Here is a 17,484-nt window from a genome sequence, read left to right as displayed (position 1 = left end):
AGTACTATCGAATGGAATGCAGATTGTGATGTCAAAGTTTAGCGTACCGCCATATTGTTTGAAGTATGGGCAAATGTTTTTCTATACATCGCTGTAGGAAGCCTTAACATACCTGCACGAGGGTGTATCACTCGGGTAGTATACACATAAAGTCGGTTATGGCATCTGCGGTTTCAATAAACACGCTTAGAAAAAAATGCATGTTTCAAATGTTACATTACACTTTGTATAAAGATACAACAATTGATATCAGATTTGTTTCCATTTTCCCAGACATTGTCCTTGACTGCTTGGTAACTTTTATTACAGGGACACTTGGTGAAAAATAAAACACCGTTGAAAAATTAAAATAAATTGCGATTTGTATGGCAGTTACACGCACACTCTAATGTGTTTAAGCTACCACCAGTCGTTACTAAAAAGGTTACTTGACCATTGGCCGATAATGTGTAGATCAAATATTGTCAACTAGTTGATAGTTAGTTGAGTTTGAACCAAAAAAGACTAAACACGAAAATATGATATAAATTTCACTAGCTAAGCTCGAAGTCGGAAGTGAACGGTTATCTTTAATTTTAAAAATCATGTAATAATATTTTTTCATTGTTAAAAAAGTAATATTAATATTACTGTATTGACTTAATGGTACAAACAACTTCAACTTTCTGCAATTTACATACATATGTTGCACTTATATCGGAAATATTTCTTAATATGCGTATGTAATAATTATTTCGCCAAATAATTAAAAATAAAATAAAATTAGAAGCCTGTTCTCTCTTTTAAGTTATAATGGGGAATGCAAAAAACAAAATATAAAAATCCAGGATTTGGTATCAAATATGGACTTTGATAGAAACTAAATTTCAGTTACTTTTTTTTACAAATTATAAAAAAAATAAATGTTGCAGTAGGTGACAGAACAATGCAATGTTTGTTAGAATCTCGTACAGAGGGGTACAGTGTTGGTCAGTAGAGTACATTGCCTCTGTACAGTAGATGTACAGTCAATTAACAGAAGGGAACAATGATTATACAGAAGTGGCAACAATGTCTTATAATTATCGGAAATACCAACAGATTTTGAATTCAGAAGTTAAAAGAACAGCTATAAGTGAAATTGACTGTAAATGATGTAGAAATATCATAAAGAACAAAGTAACTTGCAAAAATATCCCATTCTGTTTACGACATAATCGTTCCTTGAACCAGGTTTTTTGTCGATTCCATTGTTCAAAGACAGCTTTTCTAGAGAATCTTCTAATATCTATTATTAATTTCGTTAAAAGCTTTTCAAGGAAAGTTCTTTGATAGAAATTCATTCAATTTTAATTTATATTTTTTCTGCGAAAAAGATACACGTATTAGGCTGGTGGTATATAATACAAAGTGTAATTGTTTAAGCAAAGCAAAAAACAAAACCTAAAAACCATCATTTAATTTTATACTTAAATCTGAAACAAGCACAGAATGGTTCACCTTCTGATTGGTAAATATTTGAATGAAGTGACATTTACAACAGTACTGCTGTGTGTTGTATCATTGTATGAGGGAGTGACATCTGCGGTTGTTCCCGGTGAGAGGTATCGTGGTCCCGTTGTTCGGGTGTTGGAGATCATTGGACAACAGCAGTGTGTCCGAGAATGTAGACACAGACCCAAGCTATGTCGGGGAGTCAACTACCGGAAACAGGAACTGTTGTGTGAACTCGTGTCGGCCATCGACAAAACGGAAACCAATCCCGACTATGTTAGAATTGAACTTAATCAGGTATTGTTTTATCTCTTCTGTTTTTGACTGGTCAAAAATACGTAAGAAATGTTCGTAATACGAAGTATCAATGACATTTTTTAAAGATCATACATTTTTAATATTGCTTGTTTTATCATATGTCCTGAGGAATTAGAGTTTGTTAGAAAAACGGGCTCCTTATATTTAAGGGGGAATAATAAAGCATTCTTGTAAATTTACAAGATATAGAAAAATATTCTTTAAAAAAAGCTGTAAATTGTGTGCAAGAACCTTCAAATGGTTTAGAGGCTAATTTGTTTAAATCATAGCGTTTTGGATACCCATTATAATTTTTTTCCTGCATCTTGTAAACAATGTAAGTTATTAGTAGGTAGAATGGTAATGTTTAAATTGAATGAAAGATATATCATAGAAAAAAAGTTAAGAAACGTGAGTTTGCAAAATAAAATTAAAACGGATTTTCAGGGTAAAAATGCACCGATTAACCAAAATTCCAGGTATGCTTAGTTACAATACCAATTTGAGACCTACATGTATTGTATAGTTCATCGCTCGCAAATTGAAGCCAGTAAATGGAGGAACAAATAAATGATAATTCTTTCTTACTTTTGAATATTATTGACTTGGTGTGTTTTATCAACAGCAACATAAAATACATTGCAGGAACACCTATAAGTAAAGTTTCAGCGATTGAAATTCGCAAAATTTGTTATTAAAAAAAGAAAACCAAAACTAACAGACAGTCACAAATAATGTACATGTCTATGTTAACCAAAGTAAATAACATGCTTTTATAATCAACCGTGACCGTCTTGTAGACTGTAAATGTACCAGAAATGAACCAGGAATGTCTGGCGTGCTCCTCAGACGATCAGTGTGTGACACTGTCCAGTAAGAAAGTCCATTGTGTTCGAGGTTGGTTAAATGTCGATTATTTTATACAGACAATGTAAATCTGTTCACATAATAAAAAATGAAACTAATAAAACAGTGATCCTCATTTCTTATAATCAATATATTTGTTTCATCTATATGTCTTTTGCAGCAACACAAAGAGTTGGCGCATGCTTATATTTTATTTGAAGATCAATAAAAATAAATACCCATTAAGTTAAAAAGAAAGTACCATAGCCTATACAAATACTTATCGAGGAGTCTCATATATGCATTAAATTAAGTTTCATAATGGAGTAGAAAAATCGTTTTAAATGTTCTGCTTATTACTGATTGTGGTTAGCCAGTAAATACTTTTTTTATTAACAAAATTATATGTTTATTTAGAAATTACAAAGAAAATTGTTGAATTTTGATCATAAAACGTCCTTTTTCATTATATTGAATGATAAAGAACTAAATATTAACAAGCAAAGGAAGACAAGCAACGGAAGATAGTTATATAACGGAAAAAATGGGTTTTTGTTCTATTTGCATCGTTCTTTAAATTCTAATACATTTACTGCACAGTTGAAGTTCTGCGGTATGCTATAAAAATTTTGTTTTAAAAAAATGGAATGTTTGCCTTATTTATAATACTTTCAACAACTTTCAACATTAAACTCTCAAATAACAAGATGATATGTTCCTGGTGCTTTTATCTCACAACCTTAGTGTTGAGTAATAAGCCATGTATACATGCACCTGAAATGATTGTTGAAACCACATAGTTTTACATCATGTATCTGATAAACCAATCATTTTTTTAAAGTTAAATTTTAATATTAACAAGTTGACCCTTTGCTGTTGCCGTTGTTTTTTTTAATTAACGGTCAATGTATTGTATTTCCTTTAAATAATCAATATATATCTGCTTTTTGTAATATTGTTGACAGCTGTTTCCAACCTTGCGTTGCATAAGCCTGCAAAACAATCATCGACGTTTACATGGGCAGAAGCTGGACTGAACTACTCTGCCGATTTGGCAGTTGATGGCAACAACGGTACAGACTTTGTCGTAGACAAGTGTACCAGCACAGAGGGTGGAGACACGAATCCGTGGTGGTTGGTGGATCTGAGGGCTATTTATACAATTAAATCTGTCAGAATATTCAATAGAGGAATGGACGAGTGGGGAGTAGGTAAGGGTACAAAGTAACATTGTAAAACGAGCTACCGGTATAGTCTTCAAGTAACGACATTGTAAAACGACGTAAAATAGTGTAATACAGCTTTGATAACATCCGTGAAAATAAAACGGGGAAAACACCTTTATCTTTTACTTTTTGAGTAAGGAGATAAAAGAAAAAGAAATACAAGGAAAAAACGGAATCTATGCAGGTTTTCGAATTATTACTTAACAGTTTCACATTAATATATCTTTTGGTTTTTTTATTTAGATGCGTCAGACCGTCTGCGGAATGTTACCGTCACTGTAGGGATGACAGAGTCAGATGTCAACACTCCCTGTGGTTTCTTTGCTGGTCCCGGTACTTTATCACAGCTGGTCATCATCGACTGTCCGACATTACCACAGGGAAGATTCGTAAAGATCTCAATAATCACTGAGTATCTCACTCTTTGTGAAGTTGAAGTGTTTGGATACTCTGTCTAATAATTATTACTGATGTCTTAACGAAACGATTCTCTTTCCGACCAAATAATTATGTATGTGTTGAGGTGAATGTTCAGTTTTACATCTGTAATAAAACTCTTCATTTAATGATTGCTTTAAGTGTTTTTATTAATAAAACTGCATGCAGTTTATATACAAATGAAAAGCGTTTTTATAAACTATTTTATCACGTGTAGAGTATACCATCCGTGTGATAAGCCTTTGCTTTTCAAACGAATGATGTTTTATCAAATACATCCGGTCCGACACAGCATAGTTGCAGGTCTTCAGCTCCCGGTCTTAAATAAATCAAAATGGATGACCAGGGAGCTACAGTGCCAACCATTGAAAAAGTTGTATATTTATTGCCCACAAAAATCTGCAATAGTTTTGGACTGATTACTCTTATTTATACGCAACTTCTGTGAAAACAAGTAATATCATTTAATTGTGCATGCAATTTATTACAGATATCGTCTCCTTACTTGCCTCAGGCTTTCTTCGGAGAACGCTATACCGACTTCGGAAAATTAAGAATGTTAAATTTTCAGCGAGATCGAGAGTCACTATTGTTACATGTAAACAAACTGCACCACTTCTCTTTACGGGGCTGGTAATGATGCTTTAAAAGAGACGATATCAGTAGAAAATTGCATGGCGAATTTAATGGTACTAATTGTGTTCACAGAATCAATCAAATACTAGCGCACGTTTACGTTCGCATTAAGTATACAGTTTTTCAGTTGGTGGCACTGTAGTCCCCAGGTTGTCCATCCGATTTTTTTTCAGACCGGAAGCTTCAGACCTGCAGCTAGACACAGCCCCTCCCATCAACGCTTCAGTGACCTATTTTCTAAGATTTGCTAGTACTTTCAACATAAATATTTCACACAGAGACTTTCTCTGTTTGTGAGTAAAATTAAGTTGGGGGAATAGCTTGGTAGGATGCCGTTGGGCTTTCTACTGGTTGCTAATGGAAAAGAGAAACAATTCCGTAAAATTAAAACAAGTTCTTTATTCTTTAAACGTCGGATGAAAAGTAAATTAATACAAAAACATATTTCGAAACACCCGGTAGTAAAACACAGCAATGCGAGATCGTTTTTACGCTTATAATCTAAGGATCGATAATTCCGCATAAGTATGAAAATGCATAACGCTTATAAAATGCAAGAAAACTAGAAAACAAAATAAAAACTGTTGTGGTTAAATAATTAAAGCGGAAATAACTTACAAATATTACTTAGCTGACGAATTTCTACCGATTCTTAAATTCACCTTCTCGCACTGAAGAGTTCACTACAGGTTTACAATAATTACGCGGCGAATTCAAACTTTATAAAAACAGCATTTAACAACATAGAAATTCAATAATAAAAATCACATTTAAACGAAATGAAGCAAAATTATTTATCATGGCATAATAAACAATGACGCGAAATATCTTTTATAGAAATGAAAACTAAAATTCTGAAATGACAAATTCATAGTTCCGCCGAATAAAAAGAAATATATAGTTAATCATTGTTCTTAAGTATTTTAAACAAAACAAACTAAAATTTATCTCAATTAGCAACAGAAAAAATATAATAAAATACTGTAATGTAAACCTAAATTACTGAAAATAGATAACATTTCATTCAAGCTTACCTAATGGAAAAGAGAAACAATTCCGTAAAATTAAAACAAGTTCTTTATTCCTTAAATGTCGGATGGAAAGTGAATTAAGTAAATTCACTAACCATCCGGCTTAATTTGGAATTGCTCTCATTGACCAATCAGGATACTTGATTTAAACGCTAGCGGGCTAATTTCACAGAATTTCTTCTACGAGCTGACACTGATTACTAAAGGCCAAAAAGGTGATAAAGTAAATTAGATGAATTTCGATGTACGTATGTTAACAAAAAGAAGATTAAGTAAAGCCGAAACGAGTAAATAAGTTTTTTGACGAAATGAAAATAGAATAATCTTCGGGAGTCGCTAAAGTGTCGCTCTGATAACACTAGAATTTATCTTCAAAGGTTTGCCTGAACGAGGAATTTGTCAGTTTATTTAACAAATTAACTTATTGTCCGACAATTTGTCGTAACTAAATAATTTCCAGAAAAGTGTCAAATTGTTTAGATGTCATGGTTATACAATTAAAAAGTAAAACGCTACCAATGAATTTCCTCGATTAAGAAATAAAGTTTAACTTTTAACAGTGAGAAAAAAAACAAAGCATTTAAAATAAGTAAAATTTGAATGATTTTGAAATAAAAATTGTAACTCTAAAATGCTAAAAATGGAAAAATTAACTTGTGTTGAGTTAACACTCAGAAATTATTTCTCGTTCGAGTCAATTCAAACTACCTAGCATTCGCAATTTCGTGTATGTCAACAACTTAATCGTGCAAGTATTCTGATCAGTATTTCCATTAAATGAAGTAATTAAGATCTAAGAAAAATTAATGATAGATAAAAAAAATATTTTATAGTTTATTTCAGTGAAATTTTACATAAAAACAGTTAGATTAACTCCGAAATAATAACTTATTTGTATTGCACGATGTCACTAAATATTCTGCCTCAAGAAGACAGATAGCTCATCAATAACTTATTCCTGAATTCGGTAAAAAGCTACAATAAAACAAAATTATAATAAGTGCATGTCCATAATCAACTCAAATATGACACCAAATTACACATTTCCTCAATTTCCTTAAAGCTGAACACTGCTCGTAAATATGCACTTGCGCCGTATTTCTCTCTTACCACCGTTATCCCTACAACCCCTTTATAAGCTGCAGACCTCTTCGCAGTTTAAACTATTTCGCTGTAGAGGTCTCACCTGTGTGGACGTACATTTTGCCTCGCCTTGTTACTCGATTACAATAAAAATATAACGCTTTACGCACTTTTTTCATGCCAAGAGAATACTATCACCAAATAAACTGGTCAAAATATAATAACAAACTGAATAAGCACATAAAATAAGAACTAAATGCATAAAATCCAAAGACCACGAAAAGAATACTATACCTCAGCAACGAGTTTCAGTTGGAAATCCGGTATAACGAAATCGAAGGGTTCATATACCAGGTACCTGTGTGGCGGTGACAATTTACGAGTGGTGTTCAGCTTAAAGAGACACTATTAGGGTTCTGAGCAATTCATGCATTCAGCACACATTGTGTATAAAACTAGCATATACTGCAAAAATACATGTGTTTGACCTATTTATGACGCTACAGATGGACCGTAGATTAAAGTTTAAATCTTCATACACAATATCATGAATTATAACTATTAAATGCACGTTTACAATACTTGTTTCTGTTATATTAGGACAACAATCTTTTCTCTAATTATAAAGTTTATTCCCCCTTTCTTAGGAAAACGATGGAAAATATATAAAATAGGATGAACTTCAAATTGGTCAATAACCAAAAGGGTTTACGGAAAAGGGTCGCCAAGCAAAGTTCTGAAAATTTCACTATTTTTAACAAACACTTGGTTGGTGTAAAAAACAAGAAGGTTATATTGCTACTTAACAAACCAATTTACACGGGAATGACTGTTTTAGACCTGTCAAAACAATTCATGTATCAATTTAATAATGGATAACTATGTCAGGAAACAGCATAGTGACAGGGCAACTTTGCTTGTTTTACAAGTTTCAAACGGAAGATTTGTATCAGGACATGGCTCGAAATAAAGAGTTATTTGATACATCCAACTACCCAAAGAACCATTTCATTTACAGCGAGACAAAACAGATACGAAGTTGAGAAGATGAAAGACAAAACCGGAGGTGTGTATTAATTTGAATCACGTGGAATATTGATTGTTTCTATATACTTTTAACGATTAAACTAATACTTTCGTCATAATAATGTATTCAGGATATCCCGTAAAATATACAAAAATGAAAAAAAAAAACAGTAATAAAAAATATTAATGTGTGAAATATATATTTCCACGCTTGCGGGGGATATCCTGAAGTATTTACAAAAATAATGTAAACAACAGTTGTATTGATTAATTTCTAAAACAAATTGTTTTTCAGCCTCACTTATTTCTATGTTTTATGTATGATATTTAAAAGCATTTACTACTAAAAGCCTTTGTTCAACTACAGAAAATGTATAATGACGAGACTTTAACAGAAACGACACAACTTACTGTTTATTTATCGATTATTCCTTTTACCATTTAATGCTTACTCACAAATGACATTGAAGCTTAATAAATTAAAAGCGTCATTGTTTTGAGCTACAAGTAACAAAGAATGATAATACTAAAATATTAATTGTCCTTAACTTCTTTATACTCATGTTATTCTGCTTGCAATAAATCTCTATGACAACTGGTGTGATTTTAAAGCTTTTTTCAATATGTTTAAATTGTGTGTCATATAATTGTCGTACAAAAAAATTAAAAACGAATCAACAGAAATCATGCAAATTATTCTGACTACCACATACATTTTGCCTTTGTTTCAGTACTGCCAAATTAATCTTGAAGAAAACGATTAAGGAAATTAGATCGAATGTTCTCTGTTTTGCTTTAGGTTTATTTTTGTATCAGCTTAAACCATGAACAATGCAAAATAATATCAATATCATTGAATTCATATTTTGTGCAGAACAGATTTTACTCATGACAATAAACTTAATAATAATATAAAAGAATTTGACAACTCAGACTATGAGGAAACTACTTTCTTAATGTTGCTGCTAAAGTCGGTTGGAGTTTAATCGCATGATATTTCAGTATTAGCTATTTATAATGGAAAGTAGCTAAATTTTAATAATAGTCGAATTAGTTTAGACATAAATAATAGAGACAGCATTTTATTATGAAATAAAGTACTTGAAATTTCTAACAGAAACTCAATTTGGCATTGCAGACATTGAATGAAAGTATATTTTAATGAACATTTTTCAGGTAATTTTTCTTTGTTTTGGTATAAACGGTATTACTTTGAATTTTATTAACACTATCACCAAATATTGTTGACAGTTCTCTTAGCACTTGCATTGGGTAAACCTACCGAACAATCTTCAACGTTTCATACCTATGGAGCTGAGTTGGCAGCAGATGGTAACAGAGGTACATACCTTCTCCAAGAACAGTGTACAAGACACAGGGGGTGGCGACACCAATCCTTGGTGGAGGGTGACAGTGTATACCATCACATCTGTCAGAATACTCAACAGAGGAATAGACGCAGGAGGAGGTAAGTGTCCAAACTGACGTTATCGGGTAGGTTTATAGAAAAACGTCATTGCTAAATAATAATATAAAGATGGACATGACACAGTCCACCTTACTTTGTTGTAAATGCCAAAAACTTATATAAAATCGATGATATACGGAAACAAACCCGTTTTGTTTGCCATTCTGTCTTTTAAAATTATGTTTGCAAGTATAATTTTATAGTATTTAAGTATTACTTGGCTGCAAATGTTTCTGTTGAGAAGTGATTAATTTTCTAAGAAATACAACATGCATCTGAGTAATATAATGATTAAACGAATTTTACTCTGAACATCATAGTTCTTTAAATGTTTCTCTTAGTTTTTTATCTGTTTTTAATTTTTTTTAAATGTATCAGACCGACTTCGGGAGGTAACCGTCACTGTAGGGCTGACCGAATTTGATGTGAACACTCCTTGTGGTTTCTTTGCTGGTCCCGGTACCTCGTCACAGCTGGTCGTCATCGATTGTACGACATTACCACGGAAAAGATTCGTAAAGATCTCCAAGACAACTGAGGCCCTCACTCTATGTGAAGTTGACGTGTTTGGATTCTCCGTCTAATTAATATCATAGTAAAATTCTTGTCTTAAAAGATACCGTATAATGCTAAATCTTTGCGCGTTCCCACCCTTTCAGCTTTGGTTTACTCCTTATATATATGTGAGAGATCTTACTGATACTTGTTGGAGTTGCACATTAGACTAAATGTTATAGATCTATGACACTGCATGCATGGTTTTTATGAACTTTTATATTGAGTTTCTCTTATTAAAAATACCTAATCAGAACGTCTTGGGTTTTATCCTGTTTTATAATAAAAAAAACCAGCCTATTTTTAAAGGTAGGAATAATTGTAGAAGCTACAATCCTCACACTGATGATATATTCCCAGCAATGCTAGATACTTTATTTGATCAGTAAGTAAACAATTTTTTAAAATCAATACCTTGTAAACATACTTATATTCATATACTGAAATCATATAATCTGTCGACTATTTGATACTTACCACCAAAATGAATGAGATCTATAGTCTACATTACGATTAACGGCAACATCTATGTAAAGGAAACACGTAGTTTTAATTAATGTTTCAATATCAACGTTACGATACATCCCCTGAGTACTATGGAATGAAATACAAATTGTTTTGTCAAAGTTAAGTATACCGTCGTATTGTATGAAGAACAGACAAATGATTTTCTTTACATCGCTGTAGGAAGCCTTAACATACCTGCACGAGGGTGTATCACACAGGTAGTATACACATAAAGTCGGTTATGGCATGTACGGTTTCAATAAATAAATGCATGTTTAAAATGTTACATTACACTTTGTATAATGATACAACAATTGATATAAGATTTTTTCATTTTCCCCGACATTGTCCTTGGCTGCTTGGTAACGTTTTTACAGAGACACTTGGTGAAAATTAAAAGAAATTGTGATTTGTATGGCAGTTGCACGTACACTCTATTGTGTACTGCATTTAGTAAACTACTACCAGTCGTTACTGAAAAAGTGACTTGATGATAACAGTTTGCGAGTCGATCATGACATATGAGTAACATGACATGACTATTCGCCGATAAATGTGAAGATCAAATATTGTCAACTATTTGATAGTTAGTTGATTTTGAACCAATAAAACTAAACACGAAAATATGATAAAATTTCACAACATAAGTTCGAAGTCGGGAATGAACGGTTATCTTCAATTTCTATTTTAATCAAAGTACTGAAGTACTGAAAGCCAGGCTCTAATGGTGTGTCTTTATGCATTTTGTGTAGTAAAGTCTGAAAATCGTTCTCTATCTCTCTCTTAATGTCAGCAAAGCGTCAGTGCGTCGGAGAGCGACCAAATTTGATAAACACAAATTTATAGTATAAAAAAGTTTAACAGATGCTGCCTTGAATATTGCAACAAGCGTTATATATTTAATAGAGTAAAGTCTTCAACGCGCAGCAAAGTCGTTCATGGACATTCTTGCGCATTGTATGTGTCCAAAATGCATAGTCTTGTTTTTAAAACACGTTATTAATAAGAAAACTAAAAAAAATAGACCATTCTCTCGAAATTAAAAAAAGGAAGAAAATGCCAACACTTTAAACAAAACGTGGCTCTTTGTGTAACTATTTGGTATAGCGGAAGCTTTTATTTTGACGCTGTTTGGTTTTTTGTTTACTTTTGAAGTTGAGCTATTTATAGTAACATTGACGATTTGCCTGCCTACAGCCAGGGCTCTGATTTCAGCACAGCCCGGCTAAAAATCATGTCATAATATTTTTTCATTGTTAAAAAAAAAATATTAATATTACTGGATTGACTTAATAGTACAAAAAACTTCAAATTTCTGCAATTTACATACATATGTTGCACTTATATCGGAAATAAGTATAAACACTTCCCCGAGAAAAAAATTCTAAATATGCGTATGTAATAATTTTTTCGCAAAAAAAAATAAAAATAAAATTAGAAGCCTGTTCTTTCTTGTAAGTAATAATGGGGAATGCAAAAAACAAAACATAAAAATCCAGGTTTTGGTATTAACTATGGACTTTGGAAAAAACAAAATTTCAGTTACTTTTTTTTTTTTACAAATTATAAAAAATAAGTGTTGCAGTAGGTGACAGAACAATGCAATGTTTGTTAGAATCTCGTACAGTGGGGTACAGTGCTGGTCAGTTGGTAGGTACACTGCTGTCCAGTAGAGTATATTGCCTCTGTACAGTAGATGTACAGTGAATTAATAGAAGGGTACAGTGATTAAACAAGGGATGGCAACGATGTCTTACAATTATCGGAAATACCAGTAGATTTTGAATTCAGAAGTTAAAAGAACAGCTATAAGGGAAATTGATTGTAAATGATGTAGAAATATCATAAAGAACAAAGTAGCTTGCAGGAATATCACATTCTGTTTACGACATAATCGTTCATTGAACTGGGATTTTGTCGATTCCATTGTTCAAAGACAGCTTTTCTAGAGAATCTTCTAATATATATTATTAATTTCGTTAAAAGCTTTTCAAGGATAGTTCTTTGATAGAAATTCATTCAATTTTAATTTATATTTTTGCTGCGAAAAAGATAAACGTATTAGGCTGGTGGTATATAATACAAAGTGTAATTGTTTAAGCAAAGCAAAAAACAAAACCTAAAAACAATCATTTATTTTTATACTTAAATCTGAAACAAGCACAGAATGGTTCACCTTCTGATTGGTAAATATTTTAATGAAGTGACATTTACAACAGTACTGCTGTGTGTTGTATCATTGTACGAGGGAGTGACATCTGCGGTTGTTCCCGGTGAGAGGTATCGTGGTCCCGTTGTCCGGGTGTTGGAGATCATTGGACAACAGCAGTGTGTCCGGGAATGTAGACACAGACCCAAGCTATGTCGGGGAGTCAACTACCGGAAACAGGAACTGTTGTGTGAACTCGTGTCGGCCATCGACAAAACGGAAACCAATCCCGACTATATTAGAATTGAACTCAATCAGGTATTGTTTTACCTCTTCTGTTTTTGACTGGTCAATAATACGCAAGAAATGTTTATAATACGAAGAATCAATGACATTTTTTTTAAGATCATACATTTTTAATATTGCTTGTTTTATCATATGTCCTGAGGAATTAGAGTTTGTTAGAAAAATGGACTCCTTATATTTAAGGGGGAATAATAAAGAATTCTTGTAAATTTACAAGATATAGAAAAAATATTCCTCAAAAAAGCTGCAACTTGTGTGCGAGAACCTTAAAATGTTTAAGAGGCTAATTTGTTCAAATCATGGCGTTTTAAATACCCATTATAATTTTTTTTCTGCATCTTGTATACAATGCAAGTTTTTAATTGTTAGAATGGTAATGTATAAATTGAATGAGAGATATATCATAGAAAAAAAGAAGTTAAGAAACGCGAGTTTGCAAAATAAAAATTAAAAAAGCATTTCTCAGGGTAAAAATGCACCGATTAACCAAAATCCCAGGTAGGTTTAGTTACAATACCTATTTGAGACCTACATGTACTGTATAGTTCTTAGCTCGCAAATTGAAGCCAGTAAATGGAGGAATAAAAAAATGAGAATTCTTTCTTACTTTTGAATATTGACTTGGTGTGTTTTATCAACAGCAACATAAAATACATTGCAGGAACACCTATAAATAAAATATAAGCGATTGAAAATCGCAAATTTGTTATTAAAAAACAAAACCAAACCTATCAGACAGCCACATATAATGTACATGTCTATGTTAACCAAAGTAAATTACATGCTTTTATAATCAACTATGACCATCTTGTAGACTGTAAATGTACCAGAAATGAACCAGGAATGTCTGGCGTGCTCCCCAGACGATCAGTGTGTGACACTGTCCAGTAAGAAAGTCCATTGTATTCGAGGTGGGTTAAAAGTCGATTTTTTTGCAAATCTGTTCACATAATATATAATGAAAAAGACTACATATGTCTATAAGTAATTGAATGATAAAACAGTAATCCCGATTTCTTAAAACGATCAATATATTTGTTTCATTGATATTTCTTTTGCTGCAACGCAAAGAATCGGCGCATCCATATACATGTATTTTATTTCAAGATCAATGAAAATAAATCCCCATTAAGTTTAAAAGAAACATGCATAAGTCTAGCTTATCAAAAGAAAAAAGCCAATTGTCAATTAAGTGTCATAGCTTACACAAAAACTTGTCGAGTAGGCTCATATATGCATTAAAATCAACATATTGTAATGACTACCACCTCCCTGCAACAAATATTTCAACAGGGACTATGAGGCCTACAATTTTAGCGAACAACTTAAAGTCCGTAATGAAGTGTATGACCTGATATTGAGAAGATGCAAGACTGGTATAAATTATATACCCATATTTGTTAACTTTCAATAAGTTTTTATGTGTATATGTTTTTATAGTTAAACTAAAACAAGATGGCTAATATACAACCTGCCATCTCCAATCCCCTGGGGGGACACTCTCCCTGTGGGCATTTAAACTAAAGAATAAGCTCTAAATGCTACCATGTGTTACTCACTTCTCCTGGTTCAGCTTTTGAAAATTTAACCTTCATTGTAAGATTCCACATCTGGCATTTATACCAAAATCATTTTAAATGTTCTGCTTATTACTGATTGTGGTTAGCCAATTAACACTTCTATTTGTTTATTTAGATATTACAATAAATTGCTGAATTTTGATCGTAGAACTTCCTTATTCGGTGATTGAAAACTAAATATGAACAAGCAAATGAAGACAACTCAATGATATGTTTATAGTTATAGTTATCTAACGAAAAAAATGGGTTTTTGTTCTATTTGCATCGTACTTAAAATTCAAATACATTTACAGTTGAAATTTTGCGGTATGCTATAAAAAAAATGGTATTAAAAAACCGGAATGTTTGCCTTTTGTTTAATGCTTTCAACATTGAACTCTAAAATAACAAGATAATATGTTCTTTTGTCATATAATCTTACTGCTCGGTAATAAGCCATGTATACATGTACCTGAAATTATTCTTTCTAATTAACACACTTTATAAATGATCAAAAAAAAATTTCGTTGCATTTTACAAACTCTAGGGGGTTCCAATTTATATTATTATACTTTTATGTAAAATAATGAAATCTGATTGGTTTAGACACAGTTGGTAATCTGTTCTATTACCCTCAGCGTTAGCAACACACTTGGCAACGGGTAACACAACGCATTGTTACATGCGCGTAAATTATGCGCGTACGGTTCGCCGTCGAATTCACTTTATTTCTGCATAAAAGCAGTAACAGTTTCTTTAAAATTAAAACATTCAGTATAATAAAATAAATAGTGCCTGTTTAAGAGGGTAACTGTTGAAATTGACAACTCTCAAAAACCATTGTCAACTCCGCTTCGCGTCGGTTGACAGTGGTTTTCTTGGGGTGTCAATTTCAACAGTTACCGTTCCAAACAGGCACTATTTATATTATATAACTGCATGTTAAGTGGCATGCTTATAATATCTACACATCTACACACCCACAGGGAGAGAGAGGAGAGAGAGAGAGAGAGAGAGAGAGAGAGGAGTTAGAGGGGATGGTAGATTTTGGAAGAACGAAATAGAGATAGAGAGAAAATGGAAGGGGAAGGGAAAGCGATATTATTTGTAAGTCTGCTCCACATGATTTTCAAAAATACACTTCAAAAGAATAAGGTCTTCATTGTTTAGTACTTTTGAGAAACACTTATTAAAGCCGTAGATTTTTTTAAATAACGGTCAATGTATTGTATTTCATTTAAATAATCAATTTATATCTGCATTTTTGTAATATTGTTGACAGCTGTTTCCAACCTTGCGTTGCATAAGCATGCAAATCAATCATCGACGCATGCATGGGCAGGAGTGGCCTACTCAGCCAATTTGGCAGTTGATGGCAACAACGGTACAGACTTTGTCGTAGACAAGTGTGCCAGCACAGAGGGTGGAGACACGAATCCGTGGTGGTTGGTGGATTTGCAGGCCGTGTATTTCATCAGATCTGTCAGAATATTCAATAGAGGAATGGACAAGTGGGGACAAGGTAAGGGTAAACAGAAACATTGTTAAACGAACTACCGGTATAGTCTTCAAGTAACGACATTGTAAAACGACGTAAAATAGTGGAGTACAGCTTTGATTACATCCGTGAAAATAAAACGGGGAAAACCCTTTTATCTTTTACGTTTTTATTTTTAGCAAGGAGAAAAAAATACAAAATATATAAGAAAAAATGAAATCTATGCATGTTTTCGAATTATTAGTTAATAGTTTCACATTAATATATGTTGTTTTTATTTACTTAGATGTGTCAGACCGTCTGCGGAATGTCACCGTCACTGTAGGGCTGACAGAATCAGATGTCAACACTCCCTGTGGTTTCTTTGCTGGTCCCGGTACTTTGTCACAGCTGGTCGTAATCGACTGTCCGACATTACCACAGGGGAGATTTGTAAAGATCTTGATAATCACAGAGTATCTCACTCTTTGTGAAGTTGAAGTGCTTGGATACTCTGTATAATTATGATTGCCGATATCTTTTATTTAATGATTCTTTTTCCGACCAAATAAATACTGTAGATTCCTAATTAATCATGACGATTTATATCGGCGTAAAATCACGAGAAACTCCCCTTGCAGATTTTAAAATATTGCTTTAATTTTATGGGAGTTGAGTACTATAAGAATTAGGATAAAAATTCAATATTCGCGATTTTATATTCCCGCGATTTGATTCAAAATGACGGGATTGTTGAATTAAGTACTCTCATAAAATAATGACTGTACAGTATGTGTATGTTGAGGAGAATTTTTAATAGCCTAATGTTCAGTTTTGTGACAAAACTATCCATTTAATGATTGCTTTAAGAGTTTTTATTTATTAAACTGCAAGCAGTTGATATACACATGTAAAGCGTTTGATAAACTATTAAATTTGATTAAACATTTAGTATTTAGATTTGAACAGTATGTGTTAAGTTTTATTCTGGTCTGTTTTCTTTTGGGTCAATAAAACACATCTGCAGTTATGTTGTTTTCCTTTTAAACTGCATGGTCTGTCGTTTGTCCATAACTTGATGAATCTATTTTCCACAGAATTTATAATAGAAAATTATAGACTTTCGCCTATTAACACTTGCTTGTCAATATGATTTTGATGAAGCTGCCCACACAAATTCAAAACAACACGTGTTAGTATACCCTTTCATATTTCATATGGTTGAAAATTTTTAAAAATGCCTTCTAGTTGATTTTGCATCTTATTATAACAATTACAATTTAAAAAAAAAAACTATTTACTCTTCAGCTTTCAAGCTTACATGCACTTCATTGAATAAATAAAATAAATGAATTTCAAGTGATATATGCACATGTTCTAGATCGCAGAAGACTGACATTTCGTCAA

The 17,484-nt window shown here is 32.4% G+C and overlaps 1 protein-coding gene across 1 annotated transcript; it reads left to right on the top strand.

The window, feature by feature from the left end:
* The first annotated feature begins 1,356 nt into the window (after nt 1-1,356).
* LOC128173338 (uncharacterized) lies at nt 1,357-17,238 on the top strand. Its single transcript, XM_052839033.1, has 7 exons — nt 1,357-1,770; nt 2,571-2,643; nt 9,308-9,397; nt 12,806-13,053; nt 13,856-13,952; nt 15,883-16,122; nt 16,385-17,238. Exons 1-7 carry the CDS (start codon nt 1,471-1,473, stop codon nt 16,597-16,599), a joined length of 1,263 nt encoding a protein of 420 aa, XP_052694993.1. The 5' UTR covers nt 1,357-1,470; the 3' UTR covers nt 16,600-17,238.
* The last annotated feature ends 246 nt before the right edge of the window (nt 17,239-17,484 follow it).

This window comes from Crassostrea angulata, chromosome 2 (genome assembly GCF_025612915.1).
Source record: "Crassostrea angulata isolate pt1a10 chromosome 2, ASM2561291v2, whole genome shotgun sequence".
Classification (NCBI taxonomy): Eukaryota; Metazoa; Mollusca; class Bivalvia; order Ostreida; family Ostreidae; genus Magallana; species Magallana angulata.
This window is presented reverse-complemented; position numbering and strand designations above follow the sequence as displayed.